General features: G+C 44.2%; 1 protein-coding gene across 1 annotated transcript in view; it reads right to left on the bottom strand.

The window, feature by feature from the left end:
* LOC144822536 (aldehyde oxidase-like) overlaps positions 1-14,619 on the bottom strand; it is a 578,143-nt gene extending 563,524 nt beyond the window's left edge. The window contains exon 1 of the mRNA XM_078680182.1: positions 14,338-14,619. Coding sequence (XP_078536308.1) covers positions 14,338-14,391 — 54 coding nt within the window. The 5' untranslated portion in view covers positions 14,392-14,619. The remainder of the gene's footprint in view (positions 1-14,337) is intronic.
* Between the last annotated feature and the right edge of the window lie 1,415 nt (positions 14,620-16,034).

Genomic DNA, 16,034 nt, shown 5'->3' with positions numbered 1-16,034 from the left:
TCTCTATTATTGTTCCTAGCCCTTTTTAGGCCTTTCTTCACAATTTCTCTTGAATAGTTTCTGTGTAGTCGTTTTTGCTCGAGGTCTGCCGCTTGGCTTTTGAAATCAGTGATGTTGGAACAGTTCCGTCTGAGGCGAAGGAACTGCCCGTAAGGGAGGTTATCTCGTAAGTGTCTCGGGTGGAAACTGTTGTACAGTAAGAGGCAGTTTTTAGCGGTAGGTTTAAAGTGGGTACTGGTATGTAGTCTGCCTCGGTTAGGGTAAATGTTTAGGTCCAGAAAAACCACGTTTTCATTGGACAGTGTGTGGGTAAATTTCAGAAATGGATCTTGCTGGTTGAGCCAGACCATGAAATCCTGGACAGACTGGGTATCGCCCCTCCAAATCACAAGCACATCATCAATGTACCGTTTCCAAATGACCACTTGATCACGGAAGCGGTTCTGTTGGTGGAGAATTTTAGTGGTCTCCAAATGGTGAACATAGAGACTAGCCAGGCTGGGAGCAAAGGTGCTCCCCATGCTGGTCCCGTGCTTTTGTAGGTAATGTGTGCCATCATAGAGAAAGAAATTTTTCTTCAAAGCCAGACTGATGCACTCCAAAACCACATGTCTCTGGGTCTGGTATTTCCATGGTGTTGAGAAAAGTACCTCTTCGATTATCTCGAGGGTTTCACGATGGGGAAGACTCATGTAGAGGCTTTCCATGTCCAACCCGAGCAATAGGTCATGCTCGGGGTCAAAAGGTATTTCCTCAATCAATTGCAGTACTGCCTTCGTGTCTTTAAGGTAGGTGTCGGTTTGTTGGACTATCGGTCTCAAAAACGCATCCGCGAATTTGGAGAGTGGTTCCAATATGGAGCCGATATCGGATACTACCGGGCGCCCTGGTGGGTAGGGTGCCTCCTTGTGGATTTTAGGAATGGTATAAAAATAAGGTGTTATGGGGTTGCTCTGAATGAGGAAGTCAGTTTCTTTTTTGGATACCCAATCTTGGGCAGTGGCCTCTTCAACCATCATCAGAATACGGATACGGATATCCTCAGTTGGATCCTCTCTTAGTATCTCATAATTCCATCTGTCATTTAATAGTTTGCGGCATTCTCTATCATAATTCTGCTTGGTCTGAATGACAATTGCGTCGCCTTTATCAGCCGGTTTTATGATAATCTCTGAGTTGTTGGCTAGCTCATGTAGGGCCTCCCTTTCTTTTTGTGAGGTGTTCTGAAATGTCGCCTTGTCAGTGGTAGGTAGATTTTCTAGCTCCTCCATTACTGCTTTCTCGAAAGCCAATAACTCAACTGGTATGGTAGAGTCAAGAGGAGTGAAGGTGGACTTATTCCTCAGGCCTGTATCTGATGGGTCAATGTTGTTGACCACATTCTCATTAGAGTCCTTAAAGAAAGCTTGCAGTTTTAGTTTTCGCATAAATTGTTTCATTTCCAGACAAATATTAAATTCGTCCACTCTGTTCGTTGGGACGAAATCTAACCCTTTCTCTAGAACTTTGCGTTGGGAATCAGTAGGTTGAAGGTCTGATAGGTTCACTACTAGGTGTCCCGGCTGGTTGAAGCAAAGTTCTGAGGAATAAGTCCACCTTCACTCCTCTTGAATCTACCATACCAGTTGAGTTATTGGCTTTCGAGAAAGCAGTAATGGAGGAGCTAGAAAATCTACCTACCATTGACAAGGCGACACAGAAACTATCCAAGAGAAATTGTGAAGAAAGGCCTAAAAAGGGCTAGGAACAATAATAGAGAGGCCCTATTGAACCCACGTTGCCAAAGGAACAGGAAACCAGACCAATATGTGTAACCACATTCAACACCAACTCAAACAAAATCACTAAAATAGTGAACAAACACTGGAAAATCCTTAACTGTGGCTCTTTGAACTTCCCGAAACCAATGTTCTCCCACAGAAGGGGGTGCAACTTAAAAGACATCTTGGTCCACAGTAGACCAAGGATCATGAAAGACAGTGGCCCTCTTAAATTAATATCTGTAAATGGCCATCATCCTTGTGGCTCCTGCACATCTTGTGAATCCACCAGTAAAAGCAAAACAATAAAATTCTCGAATGGCACGACATAGGAACAACGTGGTTTCACGAACTGCAACAGCAGAAATGTTGTCTACCTTATCACTTGCCCATGTGCCAAAGAATACATTGGAATGACTTCTAGACCAGTCAAGATTTGTATTGGTGAACATCGAAGCAACATACGTTGCAAAAAAAACACGACTAAGAATGCCTCCCACTATCTAACCATGGGCCATGGTATTCAAGATCTTCAGTGGACAGTGGTTGAATCAATTAAATTCGAGAAAGAGCAAAGATGGGTGTCGCGTCTTGGGACACACATCACAGGGCTGAATGATGACATACCCTGGGCCCAACTGAGCCAGTAACAACCTCTATCAGGAGATCAAAACCCTATAAGAACTGGTTGCGGTCTCTCCAACTTGAACTGGTCACACTAGCTATAGGCTGTTTGCACTCTGCATGCCACTGTAGAGTAAGGATTAATTGCACAATGATCTATCTCTACTTTGCACTCGTGTGTGTTGGCATGCCACTTTAATCACACAGCGATCGTTCTGAATAGGTTAGGGCCCATTGTGTTCCTTACCCTACATTAGTATTGATTAACTGTTTGCAAAAATATGGGCCCACTGTGTTCCCTACCCTACATTAGGATTGATTATCTTTTGGCTAGTATGCGGCCCCATAATACATATTGACGTGAGCCTTGATACTGGATCCATGAGGCCACCCTCCAGACCTGATCCAACTATACAACTGAATATCAGGTTTCTTCTATGTGACACCTTCACCCCAATACCCCCATTTAGCGCTTTCTAGGCAAGATGTCCGCCTCCTTTTTTCGAATCCTGATTCACCGCCCGTAGCACATACAGGCATCTCTGCATTAACAGACCTGCGTGCAATTGCCAAGTTGTGTAGCCTACAGATTTCACAACCAGTTCAGTTTCACCACTGGCCTCTCCAAGATGGAGCCCGTGTTTTTTATCCTTGATACTGTTCCAAGATGGCTCCCATTTCCGTCCACCTTCCTGAGGTTACACCGCTCTAGTGTTCTGCTCAATCAGCCGCCCCTCCCAGGTACAGGTGCTACTAATTATCCAATTAACTCTAGTATATAAGTGCATGCTCCTCTCCTTCCACTCACACCACGGAAGCCGCGGATGAGGGAGGATGCGAGGACTGCTCGTGAACTAGTAAGTACGGCATAGCCGCTTTAGGGAGCCTAATACCTAGACTTTCAACACCTGCTACCATGACCTTACTCTAAACCATGGCATGCCCCACTTTTACTTTACCAACAGATGGAAGTTCCATGTACCCCTCTTCCAGACCGGCTCATGGGGCACTGACTCCTATTTATTCCAGTATGTATTTAGTCCTTAGTCTTTTAATTTTACAGCTCACCATGGACTTGTACAGAACTTCACGACATAGAGAGTGTGTTTTATGTTAAGTGTTGGTTTTGTCTTGTAGTGTTTTTCCTTTCACCTACAGGTCACAGCACCTAAGCGTATCTTACCGGCAAATCGCAAAGTCACCATATATGTCACCATCTTTCCTTCCACAGGTGATATATGAACGTGCATTGGGACGCGCAGTAAATACTTACGTGCTCTTTCTTTATCTATGCAGGCCCACGACTCAGAAATACTGACAGGGCTATAACTGTTCAAAATTGAATGCCATATTGCAGTTGTATTATAATCTATACACTTGTATATACACATAGCACACATTGTTGCCAACCTTAGTGAGTGACAGAGGGATCTGACCCCGTCCTGACGAAGAGGCAGTCAGCCTCGAAACATGTTGACAACACCAGGAGAACTAGCCCATTGTTAAGCAAGATTGTCTCCGCCACACTATTTTTAACGATACCAGCCTATGACTAATAAAGAATTTTTTGCTTTCATATGGCCAGGTATTCTTTTAAATCTCACTTTTCCATATCACTCCTGACCCTACTCACACTCACTCAATACACTTCACATAGCACTTACAATATCTAAGGGCTCCAGTGTAGTCCCTAGTTGTAGCACGCCCCGTCCCAGAGCGGGGCGGGAAGACCCCGATGATGAAGCATGACAACTAGGGCCCTTTTGGTGTGTGAGGGGTATTTTAACAAATACTGTGTATGCCTGATATACTCTGGCTCACAGGAAACCTTCTTGAGGTGGACCTTGTTGTTTATTTATATGTTGTTTATTACCTTGTATAGCAATGAGCAATGAGTCCTACAAAACAGAGAGCATAATTTGGTATCCAGCGGCCTCCTTTTTTGCTGCCCCACACTTTATTCCAATCTAAGATACATTCAAATGAGCCAGCCAATTATAGACCAATTGTGTAGTCTTGTTTTTTAATCTGGCTAAAGGCAGCTTTAACTGTCTTCTAGAGCTCATGTCATCAACACTAAAAACATAAACAGAGAAGGGCTTTGAGTTAGGCCGTTCAGCCATTGGTTTGCTCTGATCAACCACTTCAACAACTGCTGGAAGAATTCACATTTTGGATTAGGCAAGAGGAGGAGTGTCAGCATGCTTGCTTCCCACTCTACACAGATGATAAACCAAAGCATCCAAGCACAGTAATAAAGGAATCTACCAAAGCATCCAAGCACAGTAATAAAGGAATATACCAAAGCATCCAATCACAGTAATAAAGGAATCTACTAAAGCATCCAAGCACAGTAATAAAGGAATATCTGTGCTCCTAAAAGCTCTGCTACACTCCTATTGGCTTTGCACCATGTGTCTCATAAATGTGATTTGAGCTTCAAAACGTAAAGTAACATTGTCACTTACTTTGAACTTAAAAGTGATTTTGCAGCTAAAAAGAACTTTACATCTAAATATTATATGTGCTTCTAAGCATTTTATGCACTCATGCTGATGTTCCACCACTGATGATTTAGCAACTCATCCTGCTGTTATTCGAATGCAATGTCATACTGATGCACACCTTTTACACTTAACACTTTACACCTTTTACATATCTTACTGCAGCATTTTTTTGGGGGGTGTTTCTTCAATTAAATGTCAACCTAACAGTGAATTTGGATCCTCTATGAGCCTTTGCAACTAAAAGTGCCTACCTATTCCTGTTGATGTTGCATTACGGATGATTTTACACCTAAATGCAGATTGCTCCTTCCGAGCTCAGAAGCCCTCACCTTATTCTGGCAAATCACTTTGCCTTCCTGAGATGTGTTTATTTCGACTTTCCACCGCCAGTCCGTTTTTTTAAGGTCTTCTAACTTTTAGTGGCAGAGGCGCAGAAAGAGGGGGCGGAGGGGGTGCGGGATGGCCCGGGTGTCATCACTGAGTGGGGTGTCAAAATGGCAAAAGTATGGCATTAAATTAAAGTTTGTTGTATATACATACAGCCTCTCCTGCGGGGCAGTCTCTGCTCCGTTTTTGTTGGGTGTCAAGTTTCATTAAGGCAATGTTATAAATATGCTTAGATTTCAAGGCAATCCATTTGGGAGCAGCATTTGTGCTGAATAAAGGTTCCTTAAGTGCCGAAACCCCACACACAAAAAGCTCCGGTCAGTTTTATTTGAACAGAGAGGTAAATATGCAGTTGTTAAATTTGTGTCGCAATTTATATTCTTCAGGTGACATTATGCTGTTACAACCTGTATGCAGTGTTAGGTATGAATGCTGACAATCTGTGAGGTGGTACATCTCTTGCAGGTATGTAACATACTACGCCAGTACGTGATTCCAACTTTATTTTATAATTTTATTCTCAGGTGCAAAGTGAGACCAATACACAGTAAAAGGTTGAACTCTCAAAGAGAAATAAAAGAGACACAATGAAAGATGAATTTGTAAATGGGGGGCCAGTCAGAGCAGGAAAAAGACAAAGGAAAATGTGATTGGGAAGTGTAACAATCTGAGGGGAAACAGATGTGAGAAGTCAAAGGAAAAACGAGTTGAGAGGAGAGGCAGAGCGTAGGACTATATAGAATGAGAGAGGGAGGAGAAAGTGAAATTGGAAAAAGGGAAGAGCGTGTTTATGAACAGAGATAGAGGGAAAGAATAAAAGTTAGTAAAGGCGTGGAGAGAGAGACACACAGAGAAATAACAGACCTGGTGAGAGGAGAAGAAAACGTGATTGACAGACATAAGTTAAAAAGATAGCTGCAGAAAAAGGGAAGTAAAACATTCACTGAGAGACAAGATACAGAGACATCGAAGGAAAATACATAATTTGCAATTTGTTGTTCACTAGTTTGAATATCAACAAGGTCAACTAAGAATGCCTTCTTTTAAAGGTTGGTTAATTCATACAGTAATTACCTAGAAACAGCAGAACTTTAGATCAAAGCATTGTGAAAAAACAAGGTATAGATGCCTTTAGGTGAAGGAGGATTAGTAAAGAATTCCGAGTCTAAAGGAAAGTGAAATAATTGTCCAGGGATAGAGTGACAGCGTAAATATGAGACCTCAAAATTGAGAAACCTTGTAGAACCTTTCCACGTGAGACATATACATATATATTTATATTCAGAGAAAAAAAGCAAAGGTTACAGGGACATTATCATTAGGCTCAGATTTCTCAAGTACAAAACCATTTAAATTTAGCAGTTTTAGGTACCTGAGCTAACTATAACTTATGCCCCGCAATGCACTGCTTATGACCCGACATATTACTTCACTCATGACATGACAGCGACATCACCCACTCACATACCCACACAGCAACTCAAATACCCATTCACAGACCTATACAAGAACTCACACAATCCTTCACTCATAAAGTCACACACAAACCCACTCACTCACTCATAAACCACTCACACAAACACTCACTCATACAGATACCTATACAACCACTCACTCACTCACTCACTCACACACTCACCCACCCAGACACTCACTTATTTAACAATACAGCCACTCACACACTCACTCACTCACCCATAAAGGTTCTCAACACAGACACTCACTTACTCATACAAGCACTCACGTACCCACACAACCAGGTACATACCCATTCACACATCCATACAAGGACTCCAACATCTGCTCACTCACCCACACAACCATTCACACAGACACACACTCTCCAATACAGCCACTCACACATCACTAACTTAACCAAACTCAAACAGCCACTCACTCACCAACAAAGACTTATGCACCCAGTCACTCACTCATAAAGCCATTCAGACACCCACTAAACCACTTACAGTCACTCACACAACCACTGACCCACTCATACAGCCACTGATACAGCCATTCACTCGCCAATACAGCCACTGACACACCTATTCCCTCACCACTACAGCAACTCATACAGTTACTCACTCATCAACACAGCTACCTGCACTCCCTCTTATACACTTATACAGCCACTCACACACAGATATACACAGTCACTTAGTCACTCACATAATACATGTTAGAAGTAGTATCACTCATTAGTAGTACACTTAGTATACTAATTAAACTTTTGTAGTAGCTTATGATATATGTATAACAATCATAAACTCTTACAAAATAAATTTTACTTTCTGGATGATGTCATCAGGGATGTAATTTGAGATGTCATCTGTGATGTCACTGACCATGTCATGAGTGATGAATATGTGAGGTCATAAGTAGTGCATTGTGGGGTCATAAGTTATAGTTAGCTCAGCTAGCTACAATTGCTGAATTTCTATAGTTTTGTATGAGTGTAATTTGAGCCTAACTATAATGTCCCTCTAGCCTTTGATTTTTCACTTAATTTGTAAGGTTTCTTTAATTCTATTTCCTAACTATAACACCCCTGTAACCTTTTTTTTAAATAGATAGATAGATAGATAGATAGATAGATAGATAGATAGATAGATAGATAGATAGATAGATAGATAGATAAATAGATAGATAGATAGATAGATAGATAGAAGGAATGGGGTTTGAGCTTTGGAAAATGTATGATTGCCACAGAGGAAAGAAAACATAATAAACACATGTTTTGCACAGAAAATTAAAAATACAGCGATGCTAGATTGTGTTGAGTAGAAAAGTGCCCTTGGGATAGAGAAAGCTATAGTGGTAATGTTAGATAACCTAGGAGAGAGTGAAAGAAACCCCTTGAGATAGCTGGATAGAGATGGGAAGAGGAAAGCCTCTATGGCACAGATATATCAATAGTACATGGCTCCAGAGAGGCAGAAAGGATGAAAAAATCAACTCTAGAGAAAGGAGTAAAATCAGGGGGGCGACTTTGGCCAATTTTGTTACAGGGGGCAGATATTGCGAACCCCCTGTAACAAAAACAGCGGCCCAAAACTGGCCCCCCAACCTGGCAGCCCGCAGGGTAAACTCCCGGTGCCCACTACGACCAGTCCAGCCGGAGTAAAATAGTACCTGAGCTAACTATAACTTATGCCCTGCAATGCACTGTTTATGACCCGCCAGTGACATCACCCACTCACATACCCACACAGCAACTCAAATACCCACTCACAGACCTATACAAGTACTAAAAAAGATAAAGAAAGAAAGAGCCTTATAAAGATAGGGTGTAGAAGAGCCCACATTGGAAAATTAAATATTAGGGAACACTGAGGCAGAGAAAAACAGTCTTTCCTTTGCATGAGTTGGTTGTCAGTGTTTAGTACATGTTTGATGTGCAGATTGAGAGCATGGGGACCCGACTTACTCGGTTTCATTGTAAATTTCTCATGCTGCTAAAAAGGGCCAACTGCTCTCACTGGTCAGATTGACCAGTGCCATATCCCCAACAGTGCTACATTCTCAGACTGCTCAACAAGTTCTAGTTTCATTCATTATAGCACATGGACCACATCTGTATAAAGTATATTCAAAACAACTAAAATGTTACTCTGTGTTAAATCTCTTATACCAATCCGAAAGCTCTCAATACATTAAGTATTTGACATTAAAGCCTCACATTTAACATCACACTAAACAATGAATATAATTTTCTTCAATCTTGTTGCAGTTAGAATGTCTGTTCATAAAATATAGGGCATTTGGGCCCAGATGTAGGTAAATCTGATTTACCGACTCTAGAATACCGAATTTTACCGATTCGGTATTCTAGATTCTGTAAATCAGATGTAGGTAAAAAATCGGTAATTTTTGCCGAATCTGTATGATTCGGTAATTACCGAATCAGTATTTACCGATTCGGTAATTGCCATTGATTCCTATGGGCCTATGGGCCTACAGGCCCATAGGAATTACTGTCAATTACCGAATCGGTAAATATCGATTCGGTAAAATTACCGATTTTGCAAGGGGAACAGGGTGTCTTTTTGACACCCTGTTGCATTCCCTGATTTTGGCTTGTGTGCCATGTGACACACATACATGCCCTTTGGGCATGTATGTGTCCCACATGGCACAGGTGTACATGCACAGATGTACATGTACACAGGAATTCGTTATTTACCATGCAATTGTATTACATGGTAAATAACGAATCGGTAATGGCCTGTGGCACTGTTTGAAGTGCCACCTACATCTGGATTTACCGATTCAGTAAATTTACCGAATCAGTAAATATACTGATTCTGTAAATTTGATGGCCCCTACATCTCCATTTGCAAATACCGGTCAGTAACGGCCGAAATCGGCCGTTACCGACCGGTATTTGCCGACCTACATCTGGCCCCAGGAGGCATATTCTAAATTCTGCTTTGAATAATGTGGTCTTGATTTTTTCCTTTTCATTTTGTCAGTACTTTCAGCAGCATTGACAAAGCCCAGGCATCCTTGAAGCGGGCCATGCGTCCGGTTTTCAGCAGGGCCGGACGATTTAGGGGGCGCTCGTCCGGCCGTGGTCAACCACCATCCACTCAGCGTGGATTTCAGTCCCATAGAGGAGGCCAGCAAGATTCGGGCTACACCCAACGTTCAAATTTCTACCCTTCCGGAAAAGGACGTGGTCAATATAAGAAGGGACGATCCGGTGGAGCTTCCGGCGGATATCAAGATTCCGCCACTTCAGGTGAGACTTCTTCCTGCATGCAGTGTTGTTCTGGGGGGCAGGATCCGCCATTTTCTACACAATTGGCGCTCAATCTCCAGCGATGCTTGGGTGCTGGAGACAGTTCAGGGATTCAGAATAGAGTTCTATCATCCCTTGCGTCAGTCACGTCCTCCTTTTCCCCTTTATTTCTCAAAGCAAAATCAAGAGTTCATCACAGAGGAACTCAAGTCTCTGGAGTTGAAAGGGGCAATTGTGCCGACCGTACGCCACCCTCAGGGTTTTGCCAGCTCGGTCTTCCTGGTGGAGAAGAAGGGAGGGGGATCGAGATTAGTGCTCAATCTGAAGGAGTTCAATGCGGGAGTGGTTTATCGTCACTTCAAGATGGAGGGCATCCATCTGTTGCGGGATCTTCTGCGAGAACGGGATTGGATGGTTCGTCTGGACCTCAAGGACGCTTACCTATCTGTTCCGCTCTTCCGTCCCCATCGCCGCTTTCTGCAGTTCCAGTGGCTGGGGACTTGGTATCAGTATCAGGTTCTTCCCTTCGGCCTTTCGTCAGCACCTTGGTGCTTCACGAAACTGTTACGTCCGGTTGTGGAGTCTCTCCGCACTCGCGGGGTTCGCTTAATCATCTATTTGGACGACATCCTCCTTCTGGCGGATTGTCCGGTCAAGCTGATGTCCCATCTGGAGTGGACTATCGACCTACTTCAATCCCTCGGTTTTCTGGTGAATGTTCCCAAGTCTGTGCTACATCCTACTCAGGTGATAGATTTCTTGGGGTTCCGGGTCAACTCCCTTACTTGTCAGCTTCTGTTGCCCCATCAGAAGATACGTTACATCAAACGGGAATTGACTTCCGTTATCTCGAGTCAGACTGTGTCATTGAGATCGTTAGCACGAGTTGTCGGTCTCTTAGCGTCTTCCCTGCAAGCGATCTTCCCGGCTCCGCTGCACTACCGTGCGCTGCAGCGTCTGAAGATTCAGCATCTTCAACGGGGCCTCCGATATTCAGATCAGATTCCTCTTTCGGAGGTGGCGAAGTCGGAAATGCAATGGTGGCTGGATCATATGTAGGCCTGGAACGGCCGGGCTCTATTTGGATCCTCTCCGGAAATTGTGATCGAGTCAGATGCCAGTCGTTGGGGCTGGGGGGCCCGCTGCGGTCCTATCTCGACGGGGGGACGGTGGTCTCCCCAGGAACTTTCCCTCCACATAAACTGTTTGGAGGGGTTGTTCGCGATCAAGTGCCTATCGCCTCTTCAGTCCCACTGCTGCATACTTCTCCGGATGGACAATGTATCAGCAGTCCGTTACATCAACAAACTGGGAGGGACTCGGTCGAGGTTGTTGGCGGAGATTGCCAAGGAATTTTGGCATTATTGTCTTCAGCACAAGATCACAGTTATTGCGGAGTACCTCCCGGGTTGTCGCAATCTCGTGGCGGATTGGAACTCCAGGTATCTGAAGGACTTCAGCGACTGGAGACTCCACCCTCGTGTGTTCCGCCAGCTTCTTCGGACTTGGGGCCCTTGTCTGATCGATCTCTTTGCGTCACGTCTCAACACCCAGCTTCCCCAATTCTTCAGTTGGAGGCCGGATCCGGAAGCTCTGGCCACGGATGCTTTCCTTCAACCATGGCCGACGTCCCTATGTTATGCGTTTCCCCCATTCATGATGATCCCCAGGGTTCTGGCTTATGCGACACGCTTTCGGGCGGAGTTGATTCTGATCGCTCCTCTGTGGAGGGCTCAGCCATGATTCCCAGTTCTCCTGGAGATGGCTTGTGCATTACCATTCCTTCTTCCTCAGAGGTGGAATCTCCTGTTAGATCCGCTTCAGAATCCGCATCCCCTAGTTCAGTCGGGCTCCCTCCTTCTCCTGGCGTGGCGGATTTCGGGGAACGTTGGGCGGTCTCAGGCCTTTCTGCGGACGCTACCAGATTTCTCAGCAACGCCTGGGCCTCAGGTACTCACAAACGTTACAGAGGTTCATGGAAACGTTGGAGTGATTGGTGTGTTCAACGGCAAGTTGATCCGACATCAGCTGATGTCTCTTTGATGGTCAATTTTTTGGCTTCTCTATCTTCTTCTGGTTTGGCGTACCGCACGGTCAACAATTTCCTGTCCGCTATTTCTGCGGGTCATCTTCCAGTGGATGGAAAACCTGTGGGAGAACATCCCCTAGTGGCTAAGGTTCTCAAGGGTATTCGTCTGGCTACTCCTCCACGTCCCAAATATGTTTCTTTGTGGGATGTTTCGGTTGTCTTGCGCTTCTTGGAAGCCTGGCCGGTCAATTCTTTGTTATCTCGGAAACAACTTTCGGCCAAACTTACTATGTTGTTGTGTTTGCTTTCCTGCAAACGGGTATCAGATGTCCGTGCTTTGGATTTAGCTGGACGTAGCTTCACTCCTGAGGGTGTTACATTTCGCCTCTCCAGGCGCACTAAGACCAATACTGAGGTCATTTCTTACCCTTATTTTCCTGCTCGTCCTAACCTTTGTGTGGTCCAATGCCTTAAAGATTATGAGGTGAGTACTTCTCTTCTTCGCTCTGATATGCAAGGTCAATTGTGGATTGCATTGCAAAAACCCTTTCGCCCCGTTACCCCGGCCACGTTGGCTCGTTGGGTACGGTGGCTTATGGGGGAAGCTGGCATTGATGTATCTGTGTTTGGTGCTCATTCTGCCCGTGGGGCCATGGCGTCTAAGGTCATCTCTTTGGGAGTCACCTTGTGGGACATTATGAAGGCTGCTGACTGGTCAACGGATTCTGTTTTCAAAACCTTTTACTTTAAGCCTATTGCTACTGTTGCTTCTGTTGTGGTGGAGGAGCTTTAAACAAGCATAATCGGAGCCTCCTGTCCTGACATAGAATTCAACATTTGCAAACATTAGTGACAAGAATTTTCAATTCTATTAAGGACTAGGAGGCGAGGATTATCCCACCCATTGTTTGTGCATTATACTTACTGATGAATGTTCCGGAATTACTCTGTATTCCAATGTTACCATTGACTTGTTTTTTCTACCCACCCTGCTTTAACATGTTCCTGTATGTGATGGACGTATATTACGGCTTTGTGTCTCTTTTCAGGATCTGATCCCAAGTGACGTCCCTACGGTGCGGCGTGGATGTTCCTGCCTTCTTCTTTGAGGATTGTTTTTCCTGTTTTCCCTTCGGCAGTTGCTGTGCTGAACTTTTCTTCGTTGCCCTGGACCGGGGTTTGCTTTTTGCATTGACTTTCATGTACTGTTTTCTGATCTCCTGGAATTTCTTCTCACCAAAGAAAGAGGAAGTGGGATTGTCTACATAGCTATTTATAGTACAGACTCTATGGTTATGACCCAAGTGTTTCTGGGTAATGTAGTTTTTACATGGCTGCTGGGCATTTCTAAATAAAGAAATGAGACTAGCATAACCGGAGCCTCCTGTCCTGACATAGAATTAGAAATGCAACATAGTTAAGGTTCTACTTCAACTCTTGTTTGTCTGAAGTGGGCCATTGGATAGCTTTAATCAGACTTGTTCAGAATTTTACTTTGCTTTTTCAAGCTGGTTTGTTTCTGTAGTTTTTTTTCGTTATGCAACATAGGACTCTTGCACTTGCATAATGCATACTTCAGAATGATTCGCCTTTACGTGTCTGAGTGAGATCAGGTTGTGGGTTGATGTTTGCGAGGGAGTACGATTGGGAGCTCTGTAGTTGAGAAACAAGGCAGTGTGAGTTTCTCGCATTGTCAGTGTGTCAATAAGGTGTGCAGACTACCTGCACATCCTATACTTGGCCTCTCTGCAGAGTACACAGAGCAATGATTGCAGATGTCCCAAATGTAACTGTGGAAAAGTGTGAGATATGTATGTAGATGGAGGATTTCAGAAAGATGTACGGAGAAAAAGGGTTTAAATGTCTTTCAAAGTGAGATGCTGCATAAGAAAGTGGCTGGATGGAGTAAACAGAGTGTCTGACAGCTCCAAAGGTCACTACTTCCCTTTCCCCAGACATTACCTGGTCATAAACTAAGCTGGAAGAAGCACAGGATTTTACTTTAAGTGTTTGAAGCCACACTTAATGATATAATGGGAGATGGTATGCCACGCTTACAGGCGGGAAATCTTATAGGAAATGTTTGACTTTAACCTGTAGGGCATGTTACAGAACGCTCTGATTACTTTCTGACGGTAAACCGGTAGTTTCAGATGCATCCATGTTGAAAAGTTGCATTTAAAAATGGTGCATCGACCACCACTAAAATGCGACGACTTGACCCCCCAAAAATATAAAAATGCTCCGGAATAGACTCAGCACGTTTTAAATGCGCGCAGAAATACTCACCTTTTTCCCATTAACAAAGAAAACCAGATGCTCGGATGCGTCAGCGGCAGCCATGTCTGGCTCTTCAGCGGCAAGGCGGGAACCTGCAGACTGAGGGCCGAGAGGAAACCAAAAGGAAGTGTGTCGGTGCCCAAAAGATAACACCGACGCGTGCCTGCTTCGAACCTTTGCCTGTAAAACATTACACAGGTAGGAGGCAGGGCACGTGGGCGCCTCCCCCTGAAAAGCAAGTGACCTGAGCCTAGACTCGCCGGGAGAGGCGCGCGCAGCCTACCAACGTTCGAAGCAGATATTGATTACAGCTACCAGGTGAGGGGTGAACCCGCGCGCTGCTCGAGAACAAACGTCACTTTCGTCAAATTATAGTACTGAAAGAGAGGTGACATTTAACGCGGAGCTTGGAAGAAAAAGGTGCTCTGTTACTTGCCGTAAAGGAAGTTGGATATTACACACAGCGGACAAAGTGCATTAAGAAAAGTGTGAGACCTGCTATCTTGAGTGCAATGTTGGCGTAGTAAATGTGGGGACGGGGTCATAATGTGGCTAAAAGGAACGAAATATTCTATAACTATTTTCTTACCCATACACCTTCAATTAAAAATACATTAACAAATGTATTTAAGGGAAAATAGTTGAAGATAATCACTTAACATAAAGCAGGGTGTGCCCAGGCAGTCCTTGATTTAAAATCTGATAAGTGCTTAAGTAAGTAATTTGTTTAGAATATGTGCTGCACCTTTCAGAAACGGCGTGTGACAAAGCAGGCACACCTGTGGGGTGCATTGCCGGTCAACAGTGGTTATAACTTGCAGTCTTTGTATCACCTCTGCCCAGAACCCAGCCACCTGGCTACACTGCCAAGCCAGGTGCCAGAAATTGGCCCGTGTACTCCGCATCTTTTACGTGTACCATTATCCCGAAGGCCGTATTTATGCAATTTGAATGGTGTGTGGTACATTTGGTGTAAAAATTTGAAATGAATAATGCGCAGATCACCATTAGATGTAAATGCGCTTGTTAGCTGACAGCAGTATTCCCACTAATTCTGGGTAAGCTGAGAGCAGAGTTTAGTATTCCAGCGAGCAAGGCTCCTTTCAATGAGAGTAGCTTTCTCATCTCCTGCTGCCCTGTACAGCTTGGAGGTCAGTTCATGCCTTGAGGAGCTTATTAGAAGGTTCTGTAAGGTTTGCAATGTTGGCGGTTCTTTCATTGCCCTCTTGAGTGTGAAATTGAAACAAGAACAATGGCGACTTGTTATGTATATATTGTAGCTCTTCTTCCGTGGTTTTTCCCTAATTACTATTTCCGGGTCACGGTGGACCCATACCCCCAAGTATTTAACAGGGTCGGATGACCACGTAAAAGGGAACTCCAGAACGTGTGGGACAGTGAACGTGGTCAGAGGTATTATCATTGATTTAGTCCAGTTTATGCTAATTCCTGAGAAAAACCTGAACCTAATGTACTCACGCCAAATTTATATAAGGAACGTTTGCGGTTACTGGACAAAGAGCACCATGTCGTCGGCATAGAGTGATATGCTTACGAGACGATGTGCAAAGTGCATGGCCGCCTCTTTATGTCTCTGTCTCATTATGCAAGCCAGGGGTTCCAGCACAAGAGACTAAATCAGTGGTGAGAGGGGGCACCCTTGCCTTGTGCTCCTACTTATCCAAATTGGTTGCGATGTGACTCCG

This window comes from Lissotriton helveticus, chromosome 3_1, assembly GCF_964261635.1.
Source record: "Lissotriton helveticus chromosome 3_1, aLisHel1.1, whole genome shotgun sequence".
NCBI classification, from domain to species: Eukaryota; Metazoa; Chordata; class Amphibia; order Caudata; family Salamandridae; genus Lissotriton; species Lissotriton helveticus.
Note: the sequence above shows the minus strand (reverse complement) of the source record. Positions and strands in the feature narration are given on the sequence as shown.